The 27,626-nt window shown below is 43.0% G+C and overlaps 1 protein-coding gene across 1 annotated transcript in view; it reads right to left on the bottom strand.

Annotated features, from left to right (window-relative positions):
- LEPR (leptin receptor) overlaps positions 1-27,626 on the bottom strand; it is a 943,611-nt gene that overhangs the window by 112,618 nt on the left and 803,367 nt on the right. Inside the window, exons 11-13 of the mRNA XM_085602358.1 lie at positions 14,580-14,728; positions 589-742; positions 419-501 (exon numbers count right to left, since the gene is read on the bottom strand). Of these exons, the coding sequence (XP_085458484.1) occupies positions 419-501; positions 589-742; positions 14,580-14,728 (386 nt within the window). The remainder of the gene's footprint in view (positions 1-418; positions 502-588; positions 743-14,579; positions 14,729-27,626) is intronic.

Below are 27,626 nucleotides of genomic sequence, written 5' to 3' on the forward strand. Positions count from 1 at the left end.
TATTTAACGTTCACTAATCTTTCTCCATTTCACTGTCATGCAACCATTTATCAGTAAAATTGTTTCCACTTTAAACTGTTTTAATAGGAAAGCAAAATAACTCCAGGGACAGCCTAGGGTGACTGATCAATTTAAATTGTCATGATGCAGAAAATATATGTGCAAGCTCAGGTCATCAATTAATAGTTGCTCTGCCTGCTTCTCGGCCTCTGGGGAAAGCTTTGTTCTCTTTGGACCATCAGACACTGTCCAATCAATAATCATCTTAAAGTGTCACAACCCTGGGAGCTGTAACTTTACTTTAAACAAAGGTGCTATGGAGTTTATGTAGGCGATTGACAAACTCAGCCTTCAGAGGTGATGGGCTAAATCGACATCCAGCTAAATACATTGAAAGGCAGATAATGCATTTACATACCTCCCACAGCAGAGTAATTATTGTCCGCTTGTTTATGGGATCTTCTTCAATAAGTCTCCAAAATTCAGGCCCTTTTACCGGAACTGCAAAAAGGACAATATTCTAATAATTCACGTCGATTTCAGTCACTTCAGGTTTGTGCACAATAGATCACATTACATTTTGCATACCTTGCAGGTCTTTGACCGTTGAGTAGATTGGATGGCTCCACTCACTCCAGTATCCCGCTCCTCTGAGCATTGCACAGCGCACCCGGACAATGTATGCAGCACAGAGGTCTGGCACACTTATATTCATGGATTCTGTTTCCAACATGTCATAGATCTGCAAAACAATCGTCCGAGGCATGAAATATGAGACAGCAAACAGCACCGTTCACTCATTCGATCAAGCTGCCTTTGGTCTGTGATCTAAATCGAGCTCTGGGTCATTGCTAGAGATTTTTACGTTTGCTTTGGAAAAACAAAAATGATAGATTAATTGAAACAGCAGCTGCTGTTGGAAACCTGAAAAAACACAATACAATCAGAGACTGCAGTGATTGTTCAAGTCGTAATTTCCAAACGGAATTAAAGAGACGCAGCCCTTTCAGAGGTTGCCTCTTTCCTGATCCTTATTTGAGGTTTCCAGAGTTTTGAGGAACTTCATATGGGGTGGTTTATAATAATTTCTCCTGTGAAAAAACCCTCCTCTCCATAAAGCTGATGAAAGTGGCAATATTAAGAGATATATACTTATTTGGGCGTGTTGTAGACTTTTGAATTTAGGATAGGAGGCAAGTGAACCAAATGTAGAACCCGATTTCAATCTTATAAATTAGAGATAAAAACACATTTATTTTCAAAAGGACATAATCCGTGTACATTGCCATCTTGTAGATGCTCCTACCTATTTGGAGCCCTTGGATTTCATTGTAATAGTGGATTCTTTCAGCTAGTATCTGTATTCTGAGGGCATTAAGAAGAGGAGATAAGGGCCTCTCATGCCTTGTGCTGTATCTGATCTCGAGTGCTGGAGGGAGAACTCTATGAACTTTGATGGGTGATGGTGGGTACCTATAGCCACAGAGAATCCAAGCTCTAAAATTGAGCCACAAGGCCAAATTTCTCTAGTGTATAACTCAGGAATTGTCAGCAATCCCGTCAAAGGCTTTCTACTTGTTTAAACAGAGCAAGATCACTAACCTTTGGTTTCTGTGAATGTTCTCAATAATGTGCATGGTCTTCTTAGTGTTGTTGCCACAGTTTAGTCCAGCTAGGAATCCTGGTTGGCCCGGGTCCACTAGGCCTGGCATGCATGTGCTTAATCTGGTTGCCAGGATCCCTATAAAGATCTTTGCATCAATATTCAGTACTGAGATGGGGTAGTAAGCGCTGCATTGAAGTCGATTTTTCCCTAATTTGGGATTGGCAACACTATGGCTTCCAACATGGAACAGGATTTGAGGTCCTGCTCTCAGAACATGTTAAAGAATTTAGTGCCTGATTTAGGAGTTCGGAGGACAGAGTAACCTGTTCGACAAACTATAAATAAGGCCCGTAGTCAGAAGTGGACTGATTTTGCCCCACACTGTTTTCTGGAATATTGTCTTGTACCTATATGGGCCTGGTTTTTCATTTAGAAATACAAGTCATGGGGGCGTGGCTTGACGCCCAAGGAGTATGGATGCCTCTCCGTGAGGCTCCCGGTCCCGGAGCGGAGGAGTGCAACTTCGCGATGATTTTTGGGGAAGCGGCTGGCAGCATTTAGCATCGGAACTGCTCCTGCATCGCGCACAATGTTGTTCGAACAGATTTGAGACGATTTACTTTACCTTTGTCAGGTAATTAGTGTCTGCTCGTCTCAGCAGCAGCGCGGCCGCCATTTTGATTTTCGGCGGAATGACTTCTCCTTTCACGAGCTTTTACCACAAAGCGGCCTAAAGACATAATTCCAGTGGCAATCGATATCTCCTCTACTCATGATGTCCGCAAGACCGTTTCTCCTGGCTTTTTTCTGTTGCTGTCTTTGTTTTTACCTCAGCCTGCATGGATGCTAGCAGTGGCCGCCATTTTAGGTGATGATTCACCTCATTACTTTCTCCTGGTATGTCTCTGCTGCCCAATTCTAGACAGGAGCTGGCTGGGTCTGCACAGTCTTGCTTGGAGCCCACGAAGATTTCTCGCTGTTACTCTCCATGACCACTTCTTTGGTGGATTGTGGTTTCTGGTAACCTTATTGGCAAATCATTTCTGGTCTGCTCTCTTCGTCCTCGCCTCCACCCTGCTTGCTGACTCACGACCAGCTACTGTGTACCATAGTCGGTGGTTTCTTCTTTTTTCCTTTTTTTGTGGCGTGCCTTGTTACTTGCCCTGCTAGTTGATGGGTAGGACACGGGGCGCTCATACCAGTCCGTCCCTGCCGCCACGTTCTTTTATCAAAAACTCTACTTTATTCTCACAACTCTCCAAGCTGGAAGATTCGCAGTTATCTGAGGAAGAGGTCAAGCATTCGATGATGGATCCTGCACCTGCTACAACTGCCAAGTCGTACGTGAAGAGGCTAAAAAAAGACACTCCCTCGCCTCCCAAAGCATCCTCGGACATCTCCATGGAACTTTTGCTACATGAGATAAGGGCTCTTAGACCCTTTATGGAGGAAACAAATTCCACATTACAAGCTCTCTCTGACAAATGGGGGCAACTCGATACAAGGCTTACAGCGGTTGAGCATGATGTTGTCACCCTCAGCGACACTACTAAAACTGTTCCTGTCATGCACTCGCAAATTGCCACCCTCCAGAAACAGGTCGAAGACCTTGAAAACCGCAACCGGAGGAACAACCTCCGCATTTTTGGCCTGGGGGAGGGTCTTGAAGGGAGTGACCCCATTGCGTTCTTTAAGACTTTCCTCCCTAAAGTCCTTCACTTGTCAGACGGAACTATGCTCAACATCCAGCGAGCCCACAGGCTAGGGCGCGCTCCTTCTGCTGGTTCCTCTCCCCAGCGACCGAGGGGTGTCATTATCTATTTCTTAGAGTACACGGATCTGCTAAAGGTGTTGGCGGCAGCCAAAGCTCTTCAGCGTGTCACATGGTCAGGCTCCACGTTATTTTTTGTGCAGGATTACTCTAAGGCCACTGCTGACAGACGCAAAGCTTTCCTGAATCTTCGACCTGATCTTCGTTCTATGGGGGCCAGATTTGGCCTCTTTCACCCTTGTCTTTTCAAGGTCACGTACAATAATAGGACTACGACTTACGAAGATCCTGGGCGCCTGCAGAGCTTTATTGATTCACACAGGATGGATGCCACCACCTCTGCGGAAGCATCCTCCTCACATGTTGCTTAATCGTTACTCAATATTTTTGCCTTTCTATCATTCTTCCTGCTCCACAGTCTCTCCATTCGCTAGGCGAAGTTGTTTCCATTTTATTTTATATAATAGTACTAGTTTTTTGTGCCGATTTCCACTGCATTAATGGTTTTGCATTGTTACAGTATTGTTCTTCAATATTTTTTTAGGCTCGTGCTTTCCTGATACCTTTTTTTTCACAGTTGCTTCTTGAGATTAATTCTTGTCATATGTTCTTGTTTCACAGTTATGATGTCTTCTCATACGGTCCTCCCCGTTCCCCATCGGATCCTCCCTGGACGTGTGTCTGCTCCATGTGGTTTCACCCACCCTCCCACCCATTCTCTCCTTTTGTAGGTATGTTTTACATTTTGTTTTGCGTCCTCTCTATTGTAATGTTTTTGTTTTGGTGTTTTGCTCTTTCATGCGTATCTCATTGCCTTTATGGTATCCCTACTGCTCCGACTTCCTCTCTCTTACTTATCTTTATCCTCTTCTCAATCCTTGCTTTGTCTTTTTCTTCTGTCCCTCTCTTTAATCAGCAGATCTCTTTTGTGCCATGCATTTTTTCCATTTTCTACGGATTTTGTACTGCATTGACTTTATGCTTTCTAATTGCGTTCTGTTTTACTTATGATTGCTCATGTCTTTGAAACTAGTTACATGGAACGTTAGGGGTTTACATTCTCCCATTAAACGGCAAAGGATCTTGACCCATCTGGCCAAATTAAATGCGGACATTGTCTTTTTGCAAGAGACTCACCTCTCCGCTGATGAATCGTTAAAGCTGAAAAGGGGCTGGGTGGGGGAGGTCTTTTTCTCTCCTGGGGATGGCAAACGGAATGGTGTGATGATTCTTTGCCGTAAATCTCTCCCGCTTACATTATTGTCTCAGAATTCAGATGTTAACGGACGATGGTTAAATGTCAAATTGTCCTTTAAAGGGGTTCCTGTATCTTTGTTCAATGTATACGCCCCAACCTGCGGAGAACCATCTTTTTGGTCCACCTTAGCTGCTCAGATTGCCCTTGGTTTGGAAGATAATTTTATTTTTGCTGGTGATTGTAATCAGGTTTTTGACCCTTTTATTGATAGAAACTCCAAGATTCCTTATATCCCCAACAGACCCCAGAAATCATTTGTGCGAGTTATCTCCCAGCACCAACTCTTTGACGCCTGGCGTCTCTGTAATCCAACCACCAGGGAATACACTTTTTATTCCCCCTCACATCACACCCAATCGAGAATTGACTACATTTTTGTTTCTCATTCTATCTCACAAACCCTTACACACGCAGAAATTGGCCCTATTTTGTTATCAGATCATGCCCCTGTGTCAATTGGACTCGAAATTCTCCCTCGAGCCACAGGTCCTAAGAGGTGGCGCTTTAACAATACCCTCCTTCTGGACCCGAAATTTACCACTGCTTTTACTACTTTTTTTGAAGAGTTTTTTGTGTTTAATACTGACCAATCCATGCCCTTCTCCACCATTTGGGATGCTTTCAAGGCCTCAGCGAGAGATTTCGTGATTGGCTTTGTTGCAAAGAGGCGGAAACTTTCCCGCAAATTTACTGCTGACCTTTTACGGGACATCAAAGCACTGGAACACTCCTTTTACACTTCGCATTCGAGCCAATCCCTCACGGCCCTCATTAACGCCAAATTAGCATTTAACAAGAAATCTACGGAGGATGCTTCTTTGTACTTATTAAAGTCCAGTGCTAAATTTTATGGGGGCAAAAACAAGGCAGGAAAGATACTAGCTAATTACCTGAAAGTTAAACAGAACAGACTTAATATTGAGTCTATCTATGATGAATGCCTGGATTTCAAATTTAAAGATTCGGATATTCTGAACGAATTCTCCCTATTTTATAAATCCCTATATACCTCGGAATCGCAGCCCTCTGATGACTCTCTTTCCCAGTTCTTTTCAACACTTCAGACTCCTCCCTGTCATCAGTCGGATCTCACTCTCCTGGAGTCCGATCTAACGCACCAAGAATTGTCAGCGGCACTCCAGCTGCTTAAGAAAGATAAGGCGCCGGGGCCTGATGGCTTCACAGTAGAGTTCTTTCAACACTTTTCTAAGCTCCTGTTACCTAAGTTGCATTCCCTTATAGCTTCCTTCAGCACACTGGGTTGTTCTTCAGGCTCTTTTTCGGAAGCACACATATGTTTGATACCGAAGGAAGGGAAAGATCATAGACACTGCAAAAATTACAGGCCTATTTCTTTAGTTAATATAGATTATAAGATTTTCTCAAAAGCCTTAGCCATACGTCTTGACTCCTACTTGCCTGACTTATTAGAAGCGGAACAATCGGGCTTTGTTAAAGGCAGATTTATCACGGACAATACTAGACTTCTCTTTGATGTCTTGACCAAATCCTCGTCCTTGAAGCACCCCCTAGCGGCAATAGCGCTTGATGCCGAGAAGGCGTTTGATAGGGTTGAATAGAAGTACTTGTTTTATACTCTTCGTTGGTTTGGCTTCGGTCCCAAGTTTGTGTCCTTGATTTCTCTCCTTTATTCCAACCCGCGTGCGGCTATTTGTGCCAATGGTCTGATTTCCTCATATTTTGATTTGGGCAGGGGAGTTCGTCAGGGCTGTCCTCTCTCTCCTTTTCTTTTTAATTTAGCTTTGGAGCCCTTTCTCTCTAAGCTTCGTCAGAACCCAAATTTATTCGGCTTTCAATCAACGAACATTCACCTTAAATTAGCTGCCTATGCAGATGACATTTTACTTTTTATGTCCAACCCTAGTGTTTCTGTTCCTGCCTTTTTGATGGATGTACAGGCATATTCTAACATCTCTGGCTACAAATTGAATAGCGATAAATGTGAGATTCTCCCCCTGACCAAGTACACATTTAAAGCAGATTTCAGCGCCTCAAATTTTACGTGGAGCCCCTCTCATATTAGATATCTAGGCATGTATATCACTCCCTCAATATCTGACACAGTAGCGCTATGTTTAAACAAATGTCTACAAAAAATCACTGACTTAACGGCCAGGTGGCATCCACTGTACTTATCGTGGTGGGGCCGGCTAGACACCATAAAGATGATGCTTGCACCCATTGTACTATACACCATATCCAACATTCCAGTCCCCATTCCGGCCAAATTCTTTAAAAAAATTAATTCCGCCCTCTCTTCCTTCTTGTGGAATTCAAAACGACCTCGTATGTCATTAGCTAAGTTAATTCGCCCAAAAGCTGAGGGAGGAGTTAATTTTCCTGATTTTCAGGTTTATCAAAAAGCTTTCCTTCTACGACAAGCCTCACTTTGGTTGCTAGACCCCTCGGAGAATTGCCCTCTATGGCTTAGGATAGAGCGTCTTTTCCTCTCTCCTTTCTCCTTCTCTGAATACCTTTCATTTTCACGCAAACCGCAGGCGGTGTCCTCTCCTATAATTAAACTGACTTCCAAGCTCCTGCTGTCCTCTCCTTCCCCTCCCCCAGATTCGATTGACTACTTCCTAAATTCAACAATCTGGCATAATAAAGATTTGGTTGTTCGTGGCAAACCATTCTTTTGGAAGACCTGGCGTCGAAAGGGTTTAATATGGATACACCAGCTTTTCTCAGATTCAAAGTTTATGTCCTTTCACTTACTCAAACAGCGTTTTGACTTGCCTGCCTCATTCACGCATAAATATCCTTTACTCAAGTCGGCTGTGATGGATAGGTTTGATCACCTATCTGCTTCGCCTCAGGTCCCCACTTCCCAGACTTCTCCCTCACGACTCCCCTCCCTACTTAAGTCTAAACCCTCGGCTTCTAGCATATATAAACACTTACAAGGAGCAGACGTTCCTAGACAGAAATCTAAGGTGGAGGAAGCTTGGGAGCGCGATTTTCAACTTTCATGGCCACTTTCTCTTTGGAATAATATCTGGCTCAAGTTGCGTAAATCCTCCAGGGCAACAAACTTCACACAAACGCTATTTTTTGTGTACAATCGTATTTTACTTACACCAAGTGCTTTGAGCAGAAGATTCGCATCTACTCCAGATACGTGCTGGTCATGTTCGTCCCCAAACGCTGACATATTTCATGCGCTGTTTTTATGCCCACTTGTGCAAAGCTTTTGGGAGCGAGTTTGGTCCCAAATAAATTTAATTTTTGACACTGCATTTCCCTTTTCTATCCCTCATATTTTCTTGGGAAGTCTCTCACCATGCTGGGAGAATGTCCCAGGTAATACTAAAATTGTTGATTTGTTGTTAGCGGCTGCGTTTCAGCAGATCACGGTTAATTGGAAGGACTCTACTAAAATCTCTTATAAGGCGTGGTGGTATGTAATTTGCCATAATCACAGGCTAGACACCTCCTTTGTATATCCAGTGCAGTTGGCAACGAAACGTCTGGACCTGTGGTCCCCTGTTACACTGTACCTCGATTTGTGTGCCAAAAAATCCTCTCAGCTAAAGCCGTCCCAACCAGAGGTCTTGAAGCCCCCATGAACCCCTTATGCGTTCCCAGATTTATTTCCAAATTTTTAACACTGTTTTGAGTCATTTTCTTTGCATCGCTAGCATATCTTCTACTCATGAGTTTGTCTTTTTATTTTTAAGCAGTATAAGTCTATTGTAATGTGATGGCATGAAATTATCGTTTTCTTTTTGTTCTATGTCAATGGATTACCTTGATATGTATTTATTGTTATTGCTTACAATATGGATACCTTTATTTGTTTCAATAAAATTTTTCTTTCAAACTTAAAAAAAAGAAATACAAGTCATGATTTCTTTGGGGCTGCAGGAGTGAACCGGGCTACTGGGCTCTTCACTTGTGAGGGCCTGGCCCCTCTTTCCCTCCAAGAAGCTGTCAATGTAAGAGGAGTCAGGACTTCAGTTTTATGTTATAATTTTTAGCATGTTCCATAGAGCAATTAGCACATCTTAACGACATCAATCTATCCTCAAAATCCAGACTCAGGTCTTCTCAGGGCATATTCTGTTACTGTGTAGCATTTATACTTGTTTTAAAAATATTGTGAGTTTTCAGTAGGCCTTTGTGGCACCCATCCTCTTGAGTATTTCATTCAGCTCTTTTAATTGTGTCTCTAAGTGAAAGCCTTTTTTACTCCGATTTATGTTCAGTGCCACAGAAGCAGCGATCAGGTGCCCCCAGGCAACTGCTCAGAGGGAGGCCCGGTAGGCTATAGTTTTCATATTTTCACTTTCTCATTATCATTATCTTCCAGATACAGTCTTTTGGTATCTGCCAGGATTTTTCTGACTTCCAGATACAGTCTTCTGGTAGCTACCAAGGTGTTTCTGAGCATACCCTCCATGAATCTCTATTGCCCACTTTCCCAATTCGTCAGTGGAAACCCTATCTCCCTTGAGATGGAGGCTTGGTCCAATAAGACTATACATCCTATTTCAGCAGAGATTACCTTCTGTTGAATAGAGGGAATGACCAGGAAGTGATCAAACATGGAGCCTCTTCGTAGACTTGGGAGACCATTGTAAAGTCATCCACAGTCAAGTGTAGCTCCTGCCCTAAAACTGTGAGTCCCACTTAAGATAGCCAATCTCTTTTTTGCTTTTGTAATGGTGCCCCAGTTGTCTGCCCTCAGAAGGGACCTATATCCGGCACCATTCATCACCAAATTGAGGTGTCCCTCCATGACTACCTCTGCCTTCCCTATTTTGTTGCTATTGTTTCTGTCAATATGATCTCTTCACAGCATAAAGGTTTAGAACTACCATTGAGTAAGAGTTGCCCTTAAGTTCAAACATTAAGCATATGCCTTTGTTGTCTGAACTCACTTGCATGACCTCCCACTTACAATTTTGTGAGATAAGAATTGCTATACTGCTGTTTTGGTCAAAGCTGAGGAGAATCACTTTCTCTGGAACCATAAGGCTCTCATGTAGAAGCAGCCATGTTTCAGAAGGTGTGCTACAGGGGAATATGGGCAATATATAAGACATATATCCCTCTGTGAAGCCTTCATAATGGGCAAGATGGCCAGCCCCTTGGAGGGGAGTGTTTAAGCTATTTGTGTTAAAGCTAACAATTTTCATGGTTGTGTTTTAATGAGGCAATATTGCTCTAACCTCTCTATTGTTAGGTACTATGAGTCATTTGGTTATATTGTTGATCTCAAGTGTGGCATACAGGGTGAGCCTTATATTTCCAAGCCACAGGATGTATCCCTCACCTTGACATAAACCCCAACTCAGAAATTAAATAATATTGCAACTAATAGGGTTAGCCCATTGGAGATGTCTAATTCTCTCAGAAGTGAAGCTACCCAAATATACCCCATCCCAAATTCACAAGATCTCCCCCATAGACAGTTAAACTATTTGTAGCTTATACTGTTAGCCCCCCCCTGCAGACCTCTCAACTACAATACTCTGCAAGAGAGTCTGTGGGTAATTCATCACAGTTTTTTCTTTATCACTATCCTGGCACAGTTGGAAGTCACCTTCTTCTTCTCCTTTGCATTATCTTGCAGAGCGTTTCCCACTTCGTTGACTCCTAGTCACAACTGTCCAATTCTCTCACTGTGCATGACGGGGGCGTTTCTGGATTAGCTTTGGATCCCTGTCTCAGAAGGCCCTTCATTTCTTTCACTAAGCAGAGGTGATGCTACTGGTCATGCCAAAAGGAAATCAATCAATCAATCATGTGTTTGTTAAGCGTGATTACTCACCAGTAAGGGTCTCAAGATGCTTGAGAGGAGGTGCAGGTTCCAGTCCATCAAGGAGGGGGTCTGTCGAAGAGCCAAGTTTTGAGGTTTCTCGTGAAGATGGGGGAGTGATGTTGTCTGTCTGAGGTGGAGCGGCAGGGCGTTCCATGCTCTGGCCTCGAGGAAGTAGAGGCTTCTCGATCTGGTCTTTCTGGCGTGGGCGACCACGGCGTAGGAGAGCTGGGCTGATCGTAGGGTCCTTTGGGGTGCATGGAATTTGAGTCGGCTGTTCAGGTATGCTGGTCCGGTGCTGTGGAGGGCTTTGTGTACGTGGGTGAGAATTTTGTAGGTGATTTTAGCCTCAATGGGGACCCAGTGGAGTGTGCGCAGGTGCTGAGAGATATGGCAGTGTATTGGCAGGTCGAGGACCAGTCTTGCTGCGGCGTTCTAGATGTTTTGTAGCTTGCAGGTGAGGTTTTTATTTATTCTGGGGTAGAGTGCGTTGCCGTAGTCGAGTCTGCTGGTGACAAGGGCTTGAGTGACAGTCTTTCTGTGCCCGAGGGGGATGCATTTGAAGGTCTTACATAGGAGGCAGAGGGTGTGGAAGCAGGAGGATGCGACAGAGTTGATCTGGCAGTCCATTTTGAGCTCGGAGTCCAGGATGATTCCAAGGTTGCATGAGTCTCTGGGGGTGGGTGGTCTTCAGAGGGGGGGGCACCAGGTGTCGTTCCAGGCGTCGGGGTGTGGGCCCATGATGAGTACTTCTGCTTTGTCAGTGTTGAGTTGATGGCAGCTGCTTTTCATACATTTGGCGACGGCTTCCATGCCCATGCCTTTTTGAAAGTTGTGTTTTGCTGCATTGGGTTCGTTGGATAGGGAGAGGATGAGTTGGGTGTCATCTGCATATGAAACAATGTTGAGTCCGGGGTTTTAACGATGGGGGCGAGGGGAGTCAAGTAGATGTTGAAGAGCGTGGGGCTGAGGGAGGATCCCTGGGGCACTCTGTTGGTGGTTGGTGTAGGGTCCAAGCGGAAAGGAGGGAGTCTGACCCGCTGCGTTCTGCCGGAGAGGAAAGAGTGGATTCAGTCAAGGGCCTTGTCCCGGATCCCTGTGTCGTGGATTCTGCGTGGTAGAGTGCGGTGGGAGACTATGTCGAAGGCCGCTGAGATGTCAAGGAGGATGAGGGCTACTGTTTTTCCTCTGTCCAGGTGGGAGCAGATGTCATCTGTTGCGGCGAGGAGGGCAGTTTCTATGCTTTTTTTCTGATGCCATATTCGGAGGAGTTGAAGATGTTGTGCTCTTTGATGAAGGTTGCGAGATGGCTGTTGATGGCTTTCTCGATGACTTTCGCTGGGAACGGGAGCACGGAGATGGGTCCGTACTTTTTGAGGTTGGTGGTGTCCGCCGAGGGCTTCTTTAGGAGGGGGTTGATATCAGAGTGTTTCCAGTCATCGGGGAAGGAGACGTTTGCCAGGGAACGGTTGATGGTGTGGCGAAGCATGGGGGCAATGGTGTCAGCGACTCTGTTGAAGATGTGGTGGGGGCAGGGGTCCGTGGGGGCCTCGTAGTGGATTGACTTCATCATCTTCAGTGTATCCTGCTGAGTGCGTGGGTTCGGTCACAATCTGGCAGAGTCCAATGTTGTAGAGGTTGTCCAGGAGGGATGCGGTGGTGGGGTCTATTTGGTTGTCAAGGTGGAAGTTGAGGTCTCCCAGCAGGGTGTAGTTGGTGGATGCGATGACTTGCTGGGAGATGATGTCCTTGATGTAGTTTGTGAAAGGTCCGCAGGGTCCAGGGGGTCGGTAGATGAGAATTCCTCAGAGGGTGGTGGTAGGGCTGGCCTGTACCTTGAAGTGTAGGTGTTCCATCAGGTCTGTGGGCTCGTCGGGGAGTGTGCTCAGCCGGAGGGTGGATTTGTGGACGATGGCGATTCCTCCTCCCGGGCGAGTGAGGCAGTCCTTCCGGGAGATCTTGTATCCTTGGAGAATGGCGATGGCGATGTCGGGTCCCGACTTGGTGTTGGTCCAGGTTTCGGTGAAGAGTGCTTACGTCTGGGGTGGTGCTGTCGAGGAGGTCTCAGATTTCGGTGGCGTGTTTGTGGAGTGACGTTGAGGAGGATGCATTGCAGGGTCTTCGGTTCGGTTGTGCTCTTGCGGGCATTGTGCCCAGTCTGTGTTCCTGGTGGTGCTGCAGGTGTGCCGGCAGTGGTGACAGCTGAAGGGTCCACGGGTGTCAGCTGGTGATGCTAGCTTGCAGTTGTTGTTGCGAACAGGGTTGAGTGCCTGGATTGCCGCTGAGTTGTAGCGTTGGTGGTGCAGAGGTCCAGGGTTCCTGGCACTGGTCGCGGCCGGGTCGAGGACGGGCGCAGATGGGCATGGCCGTGCAGCGGCCGCGATTAAGTAGGGGTCGGGGAGGGCTGGATAACTGGGAGGCGGAAGTGGGGAGGGGAACTGGCTCGGGCTGGTTGCGCTGTGTGGGAGGGTCTGCGGGGGCAGCAGTGGCAGGAAAAACGGGGAAGCCGGCAAAAGAAGGGAAAAAAATGCAAAGAGGAAAAAGGGTGAAAAAAGAAGGGGTGGCCCTATCTGTATGTTATTTCTTTCATGCTAATGAAGTCAGTGACTTACTGGATTAACTATCTTTTTGTAGTATTACTGCTGAAAAAGCCTGGCAAAGATAGATTTTGTGTCCCTTAAACACAATTACTTTTTTCTTTCATGCTGCTGCCAATATCTCGTCCTTAACCACATAGCACTGTGCTCTAGTGAGGATGTAAGCTTGCACCTTATTTTCCCACAGGGGAGCTAATTCTGTGTGTTCTGTTCAGCTCTAGGGGACAGGTTTTGTCTGGCTAACTATGTTTTTATAAAGTTTCTGCAGATATTCCTCAGTGTGATGGTCATCTACCACTTTTGGCACCTCTTGGATGATATGATCTACTGTGTTTCCTAATGAACAGACCTCAAGTTCAGCCAGTTTTCCCTAGAGGACAATGTTTAGCTTCTGCATCACAATGACCGCTGTTTGTGGAACCATTGTTCTTCCATTATGTCATCCTTATTCCCTTTCAGCATTTTGACATTTGTCTTAATGTCTGGAAAAAGTAAACTCTTCTTACAGTCACCTGAACATGGAATCCATGTAGTTTCTGATGACAAGGGCATTATTAAATCCTCCCTAAGGCGAGTGTAGGGGTTTCTTCAGTAGCACTTGTGTGTCTGTTTCCGTCGTTTGCATCATTTCAGTGTTGTAGATTTCATCAACATGTCTTCAATGGAATGGTACTTCACACCTTTGCTGCTGCCATGTTGTGATGTCAGCTTTGGAGACTTTGGTTGCCCCTCTGTTGGGAAAATTTGCCTCACGTGTTCTTCTGTAAACATGGATCAGTGATACCAGGGACTCCCTGCCTCTTTCTTGTCTCCACTATTATAAACCAATGTTTCACTGCACCAAAGATCTCTTGGTCCCCTGGACAGGGATTTGTCAGTCGTGCTTCGGCTTTAATTTACTTGACACAGGGGGCCAACAGTAATTGTTGACATTGTAGGAGGCAGTACATCGTAGATACCGCTCTGCCAGTGCAATCCATGGACTGAAGCTTAATCAGGGGATTGGAGGGTAGGGAAAGCACATCCTACACCACCACCAACTTGACCCTTAAATTGAGCTTTACACAGGATATGAAGTTTGAGTTCTGAATATAACAGTGACATTTTCAGTTACTTAGGATTTAGTGAATGGAATTTGATGACAACTGTAGAACATACATATTATTTGAATTTGATTGCCAGCCAATGAATAGAAATTTCAGACTAAATTAATTCACTTGTCCACAAAGAATGTTAATTAGTTTTAAACAAAATAATTGTCTAAGAATTCCAGAAGTTGGCCACACAATCTCATCACAAGTATGTATCCCTGTATATACCATCATCAATGCATTATCAACCACACGAAGGTTGTTTGAACTACTGGTACTCTAGATATCCTTTTTTCCACAAAACGTTTTCATTTGCATTAAGATAATTGCCATTACATTTTTCTAAAATCATAAATATTAAAATGTTTTGTTGTAATGGGGAAAAAAAAGGAAAAAACAACAGAGCCAATATTGAGGCAACTAACATTAGTAAATTCTGTAAGCCGCTATTTTATTATAAATATGTACTACCTTCCAAGTGCCTTCTTTCCCATCTGCTGAATATTGAACCTGAAACCGAAGATCTTCCACCGGAAGGTTCGGTCTTTTCCAGCTCACATTCAAGAGTTTAGCTTCCACTGCAATTTCAGCACTGATGTTTGATGGGGGTGATGGTTTTACTACAAATGTAAAGATAATATATACATTGTGATACTTACAGTGATATAATATTTACTCAAAACACAGAAGAAGTAAAGTACTACAAACATCAATTTTAAATATTGATCTTTAGTAGCAAATGGTGGACAATTCTGGAATTAATAAAATATTAAAAATATGATCATTGTGTATAAATTAAACTTGACATCTGCTAGAAATTCAATGTGTAGCCACCAGTTTCAAATGTTTATTATTGAATTCAGCTGAAATATATACAAGTTTGGATATCAGATTGTATTCAGCAGAAAACTTGAGGAATTCAAGGTTAAATAAAAACAACCATTGAAACTCTAATACTGTATTTCAGACCATAATATACAGGCCAACAAGTTGATTCAGCTGCATCCTTCTGTATTTGCTTAACAGAAAATGTCACCCTGGTCCTGTAGACATCAATGCATTTTCAAATGTTTTCAGAAACCAGTCATAGCACACATACCAGTAAATACAGTGTTACATTTTAATTTCAGATAATAGATCTTAGATAATGTCATACTACTTATATATATGCGATGAGTCACATGGGTACAAGAGCCTTGGTGCACTGTTCTTAAACTGCAGGTCATTGTTAATGCACTTAACCTATGGTGTCAATCTGCTTGGAGAAGTGTACAATGATCAATTCAATCTTGCTATATTGAACACTTCAAAAGGCAAAACTATAAATTAGTTTACCCATGTGTTTAACATGTAAAATGAAGGTACATCTAGGATCTGATTGAGCTTACGATTTCTTCCACAGTGACCTGTAAAACAGCAATGTTTGTTTTCGCAATAGAAGCAACATTATATGTAAAGAGATTCATATCTCCCTGTCCCTCTCATCCTACTTCTCCTCTCTCTTTGATCTCTGCAGCTAGATAGATCACTATACTTTAGATAAGCTGCAGCAGTTTACTGTCTACAACAGTTTACCTTTCTCTCTTTTTTTAAATGTTGTTTTTTCATACTGGTTTAAAATGTGTTAGTGCTAATCAGAGCTCACATATCACCAGCATTTTAGTTGTGACCATTTTTTAGTCCCAAGAAACATACACTACCCGCAGAGTAACATGCACATTCCAATTCGGGAAACACACATATAAAACTGACAAATAGTAAATATACCCTGTCCCACTTTGGGTAAAAGTAGAGTGGTATGTAGGGGTAGGAGAAATTACATAAGGTTTTTCTAAACATTAGAAATATAGGTTTTACACCTCGTTTGTTTGGGCACTACCTGCCATGAAATTTGCAAATGACCTACACCCTGCTGTACAAAGTAAGATAACTGCTCAATGTATTGGGTGGTTATGGTGGTAATATGTTTGCTTGCGGTGATGCCATTGCGTACCATAGTTACAAAAATTATTATTAATTATTATTAACAGCATTTTTTAAGCACGTAGCTTCCCGAAGGCATCCCTGCGCTAGCAGCAGGACAGAGAGGAACTATTAGTTGAGCATGAACCATTTTGTAATATCCATGTTTTGGGGAGCTTTCGGAAAGAAAGGTGACGAGACTCGGATCAAAGATGAGTAGGAAGAGTGTTCCAAAGTCTGGCTATGTTGTACAAGAAGGACCTTCCTCCAGATCTCACCCTTTTGACTTTGGAGATAATGGCCAAATTTAGATTAGCTGAACGTAGACATTTCGTGGGGTGATAGAAGGTGATGAGGCAATCGTTGATTGAAGGGCCCTTCCCCCATAAGGTTTTATGGGCTATGCAAAGGGACTTGAAATGTATTCTCTCTGAGACTGGAAGCTAGTGTAAGGTCTTTAAAGCTTGCTTAGCTGACTGTGTTTTTGGGGTACCGAGCAGTAGCTGAGCTGCACAGTTCTGAACAACGTAGAGTTTCCTTATCGTTGAATTGGGAGCTCCTATATAAAGGGAGTTCCCATAGTCCAGACGAGAGAGAACCAAGGCCTGAACCATGATTCTTCTTGCTCCCATGGGAAGGAGAGGTAAGACTTTTCGCAGGAGTCTGAGAGTACCATAGCAAGCCCCAGCCAGCATAACTGCTTGGTGATCGAATTTAAAGGATTTGTCCAGCCAAACACCTAGACTTTTGATTTTAGTACTGGGAGTCAGGGCAGGGCCAAGACAAGTTGGCCAAGCTAATTCATGATTCATACTCATTTATTGCCCAGGAGCAGGAGTTTCCTCCATTACGTTTGAGACAGGAGTGGTCCATCCAGGATGCCACATTCTCGAAATAAGCTTCCAGGTCAGATGGAGTATTCTGGTGATGGTTAAGTGCAACCACCAGCTGTGTATCGTCAGCATATGTGACAAAAATAGATGTTTAATGTATTGGGGGGTCATCTACATGAAAATTGTTCTTGCGGTGTTAAGTGCATATTAATGTCACAAAAGAAATCAGCTCAATATATTTTCACTACAGTTTCTAAAATCACACAGAGAACATTGCAAGCGCAACATATACAGCACATATCCAGTTTCACAGATCCCTCTAGAAGTTTTCAACTCAAACAAGTCCCTAGGTGGAAAATTGTGCTCAAAACCTGGCCTAATTAATATTAAAAGTTGAACGAAATACAGAACACACTATGATATGGAAATAATAGATTTAAGTGAGATTATGCTTGCATAAAAGTATTTTGCCCTGGCCTAAAGATGTGTCTCAAGGAATATGATTTTGAGAAAAAAAACAATTGAACAATCAGGTTTATGATAGATTCAGTTCATTAAAATACAATACTATCACAACTTGCCAAAACATTTTCCTTATAATTACAATAATAATAGTAATAATAATATCTTGTTATTTTTATATGGGATTAAATTCTCCCTGTTGTATATTAGAAGGAAATTGCAAGTCATTAAGCAGTCTGTGGCCATATATAGGAACGAAGCCAAGGGTTGAGTTACTTTCAAGGTGATGAAACTCAGATGTAACTGGCAATATCATTTAAACGTATGGCAGAGGGCATTCAATTCTTATAAAACATGGCCACACGTCACCCTTCCCACAAACCCCTCAAGTATTAGGGGCCTGATTCCTAAAGGTGACTAACAATTTTGAGTAACTTACTATTTTATTTGTTTCCTAAATTTCACTTATTCACAAAAAAGAGTGTAAATTACTATAACAACAAGTAGTAAGTCCAGCATCACATATGGCCATTCACTGATACTTCCCTTCCATCGAAAATAATGATTGTAGGGAATTTAAATAAAACCCTAAATGAAATAGAATATAATTAATTGGATTTCTTTCAAATTGTTAAAAATATAAATACATGATTTTTAAGATTAAAAAATATATTAAAATGTTATTGTATTTATAATTTAACTAAGATATATTTTAATACCACCTTATGAATTTGAAAAATTCATGTAACAATATTTTTTAAATATAAATAAATTCATTTTATTAATTATATACATCACTTTTATCTATAACTAATCGATTATAAATCGTTTTCTTCTTTTGGTACTTTTTCTTTTTAAATGTTGTCTTCACATAAATAATTTTAATTGCATTTTCATATTTCCATTAATTAAAGATTTATTTCAAAATAAAGGAAATGGCATTTTGTAGGAAACTCGGTTACTGTTTGAGGAGGATAAAACCCTACTAATGCAGCAACCACAATTCTAGTCTGGGTGAAACACAAACAAACCCCAAATTAACCTGTGCTTAACTCTCTTGTAACTTGGCATAAAAGTAGACAGGCTTAAGTTAGAGGCAATATGTAAAATATTTATGCAGCACACAGACAATAGTAAAGTGAAAACACAACAGCAGAATAATCCCACACCAATTTAGAGTACATTTGTTGGGCTTAGCCCTTTTTGCAGGGTCATCCCTGAACTATTTTCCTTCCTCTAGTATTTTTTCTGACCTGGTGTTGGTGGTTTTAGGAATCTGGGCACTTTATCACTGCTGTACGGTGTAAAGTGCATGTGCTCTCTATGGTAAAATATGGTAAGATTGGTCTACACCTGTTTGGCTAATTTAATTTTCCTGTCAGTCCCTTGTAAACCGGTATCCCAGATACCCAGAGCCAGTAAATTAAATGCTACTGGTGGGCTTGCAGCGCTGATTGCTCCACCCACCAAAGTAGCCTTTCAAACCTGTCTCAGGCCTCTGCCATCGCCTGCAACGTGCACGTTTATTTCTCTATTCAATCAGATAAACCAGACCACGCCCTGAAGAGAATCCCACAAACCACCTTGGGAATCAAAACACGTCAGCATTACACAACGCAGGGACTTTCCCTTTTGATTAGGTTTCCCCCAGTAGAAATGTTATTTGAATTTTCTCACTACTGGGCCTACTGTCTTTATTCCCTGTGGGTAGCAGCTTCTTAAATTTGTTACACAATGTGGATGCTAAAGGTTGTCCTAGTAGCTGCTCCGTTTGTGAACTAAGACTGGTGATATAATATTTAGACAATTTATGTTATGTATCACGCTTCATGTATTGTTTGTTATATCACATTACTTAATCACAAAGTCTGGATGTCTTTGTTTTATTTGTTGCCTTAATTTTTATCATTTGCTTTTGACTAAAATGTATCCGCACTTACCTGACCCATGATTAAATGTGGAGTAAAGTGAGCAGAACGAAGTAGCAAATAAATGCTGCAAGCCCATTTCAATAGGATTGATGGCCTTTAGTCTGTTAAATTGGTCTAGCAGCATTTGAAAGTGATGGCTAGGACACCCCCCTTTTTTTCTTAGCATTCTAGAAATGTCATTTTCAGAATTGTGACTTAAAATCCTGACGAAACTCAACGGAGCTGATTCACAGAACTAATCTGAGATAAAATCCTAAACTTACTACTTTTGGTATTTACAGAAGGCATTTAGTAGTAGTAAAGTTAGGACTCCTAACTTTACTACTACTAACCTGACACAAAATCCTAACTTTTGGACTTTCGGTATTCACTAATGGCATTTAGTAGTTGTAAAGTTAGGATTCCTAACTTTACTACAACTAAATGCCTTTTGTGAATACTGAAAGTCGTAAAGTTAGGATTTTGTGTCAGTTTAGTAGTAGTAAATTTAGGAATCCTAACTTTACTACTACTAAATGCCTTCTGTGAATACCAAAAGTAGTAAGTTTAGGATTTTATCTCAGATTTGTTTCTGTGAATCGGCCCCAACATTCCTATCTACTCCCAATTGAAAGTGATCATTTATTAAATTGAATATGGTAACCCAATGTTATCAGATGGTAGAGGTGGGCCTTGAAGTAGTGAAAAATAAATGTAAGAGTTTTTCACTACCAGGAGATGTAAAGGCAAAAGGTACATGTCCACCTTTTTACATAAACTGCACCCTGCCCTCTGGGCTGTGTAGGGCCTACCATAGGAGTAGAGAAATATAAGATAGGTATTAAAAATGAAAGTTTAAGCCTGTCAAAAGATTCATTTTGCCAGGTCGAAATGCCAGATTAACACTGCCCATACAGGCTGCAATGGCAGGCCTGTGACAGGTTTAAAGCACTACTGAAGTGGGTGGCACAATGAGTGCTGCATGGCGAATAGTAGCACTTAAATTACAGGCCGTGAGTACAGTTAGTACCACTTTACTAGGGACTTTTGAGCAAATTAAATTTGTCAATTGGGTGATAGCCAATGTTACCATATTTTAGGGAGAGTGCACAAGCACTTTAGCACTGGTTAACAGTTGAAAAGTGTGCTGAGTCCTAAGCTTAACAAAATCAAAGTTAGCAAAAACAGGAGGATTGAATGTAAAAGGTTGGGGGCAAATCACATCAAGGCTGTCAGGTCCAACCCACTGGATATTTTTTTTTATTTTATTCTTCATTGGTAATAGATATGTAAAGTTAATTTAGAAATATATATTAAATGCAAACATATTTTTAATATTTATTTTCAAGTTAAATACTTTTTTTACATTTACCCTATACTTTAACATGCAAAGATCTCCCCCTCGAATGTGGAGTTTCCTGGTGCACTGAATGCAAGAGGGGCTAGTGATAGATATTGAAAATGTAAGTTAAGCTTATGTTAATATTGAGAAACCAATATGTAGGGCTGTAATAAATGTAAGTTTTACCTATTCTTATGTTTTATTCATAATTAGTTTCATAATAATTTATCTGACTTATTCTGAGAAATAGAGGAAGAAAGGTTTGCTATAAATGGAATATATTTGGATGGCCACAATTGGGCTGCGTTTGAGTTGATGATGTACTGCAACATAAAGTTGAAGTTCAAAGGCAGAGTATGTTAGGGAAAGAACAAAGTATAGGAAGTGAAGGTGGTAATTGTGAGGCAACAACTTGATCCTTGGTATGTTACTTTATGTTATGTTAAATGGTATCTACAAAGCGTAGTATCACCTAAGCATCTTGGCATAATGTGTCTGTAACATAGGAACCATCACGGAGGAGATGGGAAAAGTAAATTAAGTGGCAAAACTTTAAACTGCTTCATAAAAGTTAAGACAGATGGTTGGGATCTGAGATTATGAGAATTCCGGACCTTAGCTATGGCAATAGAGAAAGCCCACTCACTGGTGAGAAGTGTGATGGTGAAATGGATATGCAAAATGTATGAATTTGCAGTCCTAAGAGATTGAAAGGCAGTGTGCTGTTTCAAGGTGTTGGTCAGAAAAAAAGGAGTATAAGAATAGCGAGCCTTATGTTTTATAGTTAGATGTTTAAATTGGGGAGGGGGGCATGGCCAAGCAATCTAAGATGGTGGTTGCACTTGAGGAGCTTCCACCGCCCGTACTTCATCTGTTATGATCCTACCTGACAGCACCAACTAGAAGCCTCTTCTGCTGGCCTCCCTGCTGCTGAATCAAGCCAGAGCCTTCCTGCGCCCCTGTTCAGATGGAGGTGAAGCAGAGACAACCGTGCGGCGTGGCCGAGGTGCTCCTCATTGATGGTCTACAGAGCCGCAATGGGTAGGGGCGATTGGGCTCTCCAGGCCCATCCGCAGATGCTCCTTGCCCAACAGTGCGAGTGTGGACCTCTCTATGAGAAACAGTGTTTGACGTGGACCAACTGGGGCTGAGTCACCCTCTCCTGGGACCCTGTGTGCAGCAGTGAGAGAGGAGGAGTTCTGGGGGCACCCCCTTGTGATCTGAGGCATGGGGCCTGTACAAACTGAGAGGCGGAGTCCTGGGGCGGCCCGCACCCACAGCGGTGATCCCTGCCTCTTGGCAGAGGTATGCACTAGGCAGCCACGCAGTGCGCCTGGGCTGCCTCCCATCCAGAGGGGAAGTGGAGGGGGCCTGGGCCTCTTCCAAGGGACACACATATGTTGTGGCTGGTACGGCCCAGCCTTCATGGCCCTACTTGACTCCCCTGAGGCCCCATATGACACGGCCCTGTGCAAATGGGTGAGTAGGTGTCCAGGGAGAGGTCTGGGGTCCACTTGACTTGTGAGCTGATACTGCTGGAATCTGGGGTCACCCTTATTATCTGGCCTCACCCTCCATGGCCATGTGGGAGGGGATCTAGGCCTCAGCAGATAACCCTTGCCATTCCTTGGAACAGGCTCAGCGTGCTACCCCGCAGCAAGCGGGCCAGCTCCTGAACATCCTTCTATTCCAACTTACTCGACATTGTTCCTTATGCTGGAGATGGGGAATAAAAAACCTCTGCAATCACAAGCAGCCCATTGCAAAATGGACCAGTAAACCACCTCTACAGCAGACAGTAAGGGACATTTGAATACAGGAGTCCTGGTGCATTGTCTCACCCAGGTTTCGGACATATTTAGCATTTTAACCCCAGCAGTCATATCCAGAAAAGGGGAGAGATGTGGTAATTTCCACTTTACCAAAGTCTCCTTTAAATTTAAATGTATACGTATGGCCAGCTCCTTCATGCAGGCCTTCCTTGTCAAGGTAGAAGCTAAAAATGAAACACTTGGTTTTATAGTTGTAAATGTTTATATTCAGTTGCGAAAAAATACATTATTAGACCACTTACTTGATGCATTACAAGGCCAAGAAATTTCCCAAGAGCTATTGATTGGTTGCTGGCAATTGTAACTCAAATTTACTTTCGGGGGTGCTGGACAAATCCTGAGGCTGCAGAATATCCAAACAGCTTCTAGGGTACCCCAGGCCAGATGGACCCTCCCACTCACAATCATTCAAAGGCTTAATTGCACGTTTTAAACTACTTTTAGTCCATACGTCTTCGAGCTTTATATGGCAATTTACCTTTTGCTTGCCCAATCCTGATGGCACACACTAGTCAAAACAGTGAGAGCATCCTTAACCTGTTTTCCTTATCTATGTCCAACTTCTTCAGGCAATTAACAGCTATTAAAATATTCTAAGAATGAGAAGTAACTATTTTCCCTAACTTTTGCATTGCGTGTACCAGGGCCCGAGCTTTGAAAAATACAGTGGTTGGGTTTACTGTGCTAATCCTACATTATTAAACTGGCTGGGATTACCACAAGTAAAGGAGATAATATTCCATGTGAGCAATATTAGTGAGAGACTTTGTCAGCAATGTGCTGCGCTTTTATGGCTAAGCACTTGGTAGAAAAACACAGTGATGCCACTAACCGCACAAAGAATACATTCTCAAACAAATTGACATCAAAGCGGTTGAGCAAGTTGGTTTAGAAATTCGCTAATGGAGCAAAAAAAGACAAAAGCAAGGGCACCAAGAAAATATAATCTTGCCGAATCCTCAAGTGATGATGAAAATTAACTTAAGCGTACCTTTAAGAGAGTGAAGTGGGAAGCTAAAAGGGAGGGTAGGGACATTGAATGGCTGAAATTACACACATTAACCTTTAGAGCAAAAGTACGTTAAATATATGTATGTTACTTCTGAAGAGGCAAATAAACCCCAAATAGCAGCCCTACATAGTCCCATTGCCTGGACAATTATGGAGAGAGTTTTTCAAACTATTAAAAAAACAGAAGGCCTGATAGTGCACCTGCCCCAAAAGGTCTCCCATCCACCCTTTAAATAAGTGGATGTCTTTTGGACAACCCGCCTAAGTTCACTTTTTAAATGGATTCTACACAACAGGTGAGATACTGCAATCCTAGTAGGGTTTTGTATTGCACCCCCTTTATAACAAGCATTTGCAATGCAATCGGTCGCGCCTTTGGGACCTTATAAGTATTTACCTATGCTGCACAATATCGCACATTACTGCAACATATCCTCACTACGGACTGCGTGGCAGTGATTTGGGGACTGGCAGTAGATTTGGCACCAGCTTTGCAGCTGTAGTGGTGGAAGAGACCTACTCCAGTGACAGAAGTGGGTTGCCAAACACTGATTTTATTTTATCATTTTTATATGGCTGAAATGACGTATGTATGTAAAAAAATGAATTGTGCATAGTTCTTGAATTAACCACATAATAAAGAATGAATTTGAAATATTGAAAATGTATTTTCATTTGTCGAAAAGAATTGAACGAAGGAATATTCATTCTGAATAATTAAAGCAGATGCAGTGGTTTCACATAAGGCCAGTTTTTGATTGCCGGGTTCCTCCGAAAACAAACCGCATACTTGATATAACTGTTGCAAAAGTAGAAGGAAAACTCAGATGGTTTTCAATTAGCAGAGAAAGGAGCGATGGCTCAGGAAGTAAACAATCTCACTGGTGGTTACTCTGCCTGTGGCGTGGAAGATTTGGCACATTACAATGGGAAGCAATACCTGTGTCCACACTTAAGTGTTTGCTTACACTTGTATTCCTGGTTTGCGTGTGAAACCTAATGGAGGGTTCCACACACTAAGGGATGTGAGAGCGTGCTCTCTGAAGTCAGGTATGGCATTACTTACATTGCCTGCATTTCTCTGGTGAATATTGAGGCTGGTGCAGATTCAGGGTGCCCAGCCCATGTCCACTGCCAAAAATAATTTATTTAAAAAAAGGAAAGCACGAGCCTCAAGAGTAAAGCGCTACACTGGGAGAGAGGGTATACAAGGGTGTGAAAGGTATACTTTACAGGGGCTCACGGTAGGGCACGTTAGGCAGCTGAAGCTTCTCACCGCAACAGATAAAAAAATGCACTAAAGTAAGAAACCGCACTGTATTCATTCTAAGTTTTCGAGTTTGTATTTGTCACCCTCCACTGGTCACAGTGTGAAACTGGTTCTGTATAACATTTTGTAAGAGGAGTACGGTATTATTGAATTCCTATTTATTTGCGGGGTTCTTTAATGTTCTGCGTCCTGTGGCCAGCACACTATATTTAGATCACCTGATGTGTGCCACCAGAGGGAAAATCTTAGTAGATTCCAGTTGAATATTGACACTGTGATAATGTCACTGACTGATGTTCAATGGTGTCTGCTAGTGTCTAGCTAGGGCTGCCGGAATGCCTAGCACGCAGGGAACCACAGAGCGTGTCTCACCGTTGGTTGGATCTCATGGCACAGCAGCCGAGTGTGATCAGCCTGCACTCGCAGCAGAGGGCGGCCACCAGCAGCAGCCTTGCCTCCATTGCGCCTCCTTGTGTTGTTCCAACACATGCCTGGACCCCTCGTTCCTTCATCTCGTAAATACGGGTCACAGGGAGAGCCGCCTCAGGCACGTGGACTGCAGCCGCAGTAGCCTGCCACCATCAGCCTCAAGTGCCTCGGGAGGATGCCGGCAGGGACAGGGTGTGAGCGGAGTCCCTCCCGAGTGAGAAACAGAGCTTCTCCTCAGCCGTGCGCAAAGCGCTGACCCGCTGCCAACTCAGGCCGATGGGGCTGTCCAGTCAAACGCATGATGGGAGCGTTTGAAAGTGAAGAGACGCTGTGCGCGTCCAACTCAGGCCGATGGGGCTGCCTGCATGTGCTCATCTGCTGTCCGGGGGCAAGCTCCGGGCGCAAGCTGAAAGACACGCCGTGCACGTGCACATGTGCTGTCCCGGAGCAAGCTGATAAACACGCCGTGAGCATGCACATCGGCTGTCTGGGAAAGTGCACATCTCCTGTCCCCCTTCCAAACTCAAGTCAACGACAAAAGACCTCGCTAGCGAGCAGCAGAGCTGCGTCGCTAGGCGAGACCTAGAAAGGGCCTTAGTTCAGATAGCAAAATCTATTCATTGATAGCCTACATTGATGTAGATGCAAAAAACTCTGTAGCTCTTCATACCTTGAAGATCTAAAGGTCTTAGTGAACAAAAACTACTTTCCTCTTTTCAGTCAGGCTTCGGCGATAATAGAGGGAAACCTAACCTCATCTTAGCTCTAGCGATGCTGACTGAAGCTCACACTACCCCTTCTGTCTCCCAATTATATGCCTGTTTTGTAGACTTCCAAACTGCATGTAATGGCATAAATAGAAATATTCTATGGAGTAATCTGCATTACTGGGGAATCCCAGGCCCGCTGCTTCACGCCATTCAGCAACTGTATTATGACATCCGGGTTTGTGTCAAGCTTGGAAGAGGTAATATTATCTCAGATCCAGAAAAAAAACAATAGGGGACTAGAGAAGGGCCGCGTGCTATCCTTGCTACATTTGAACTTGTAGGGTGCTGAATAAGACACTTAGGTAGTGTCCACCAAGACTACGCGAGCAGTCGGTATCAACTATGCAGTATGCTGAAGACTCTATTGTTGTAGTTAGAGGGCAGGGTCCTCATACAAGAGACTGGAGCCTACAGGTAAGATGTAAACTCCTTTATTATGTTATGGCTTTAGGTTAAAGCAACAGAAGGTAGATCATTTCAGGGCTGCATCCTGCCTTGAACTCTGTCACGTGGCTTCCACTGCAGGCCACAAATCTATTACATTATTCACTCTCTGCATAACATTGTCAGCATTCTAGATACCAGCTCAGACATAAGGAGAGTTGGAACACACAGGATATTAAATCTGTCCTGCTAGAGAAGACAGGTGTCGGCCTACCGCGTCTACTCACTGCTCTGGAGGTCTGTTGTGGGACTAAGCTTCTGTCAGTAAACATTTTAAAAAGAATGCAGTAATATTTGGCACAAAATGAAAAATGCCACCTGGATATTTACGGGAAATACCATCACCAAGGCACTGGATACAAAAATATGTATGTATGGTTTCACAAAAGAGCCGGCTATTGCTATCATTTTCCCAATTCAAACCTAGATGCAGTTTTGCTGTCCGCTATACTATCACAATTGGCCAGCGTGCTCTCAGGCCCTTCTCTTGATCCTATTTTGAAATGAGAAATGCAAAATGTTTTCAATTTTAAGTTATCGAATCATAATTGATTTAGACAAACGTTTAGTCTTCCCTAGTCTTCAGTTCAGGCCCAAAGCAGGTAAGAGTTAAATCAACAATGGGCCTGGAGAGGCTTAATATTAAGATATTGGTACAGCAAGAAATTCGCCAGACATGCTCTCTGAAAGCCATTTATGGGAAGATATAAATGCTCACAGTGAAAGTTGTAATAGCTGTTCCTGACACTGACAAATGCACTGTAGGGATTTGGAATGAGGGTTATCTGGGACAGGAGCGTGTCTTACAATCATTATAAGAGACTTCTGAAAAAAGAGATGAAACAGAGATGCTATGTGCAGGATCCTCGTATGGTTAGCAATAGAAAAAAAATGTCGGTAGCCAAATTTACCTAGTGTATGCCATACGGGAGACTATTAAAATTGACTACCTGAAAATAAGGTTTGGCTTATTTGATTTCAGTATGCCCAGCTGGAGCGGGAAACCCGATGCAATTCATGACCACTGCATCCTTTTCAACATGAAATCAAGCTGCCTCTGTCTGGCCTTAAGCTGTGATGAAAGAACACTACTAACCCCTTCTTCTGCAGACTCCACAGGAGAACTTGCAGTGAGGCTGCTGAAAGATGTTTGAACTTCAATGATGAACTGTTCATGGCAGCTTCTGTGAAGTTTGTGAAGGCAGCACACAGCCAATAATGGCAGCCCTAACAGCCCTGACCGCACACGCGTA

Source organism: Triturus cristatus, chromosome 4_2 (assembly GCF_964204655.1).
Source record: "Triturus cristatus chromosome 4_2, aTriCri1.1, whole genome shotgun sequence".
Taxonomy (NCBI): Eukaryota; Metazoa; Chordata; class Amphibia; order Caudata; family Salamandridae; genus Triturus; species Triturus cristatus.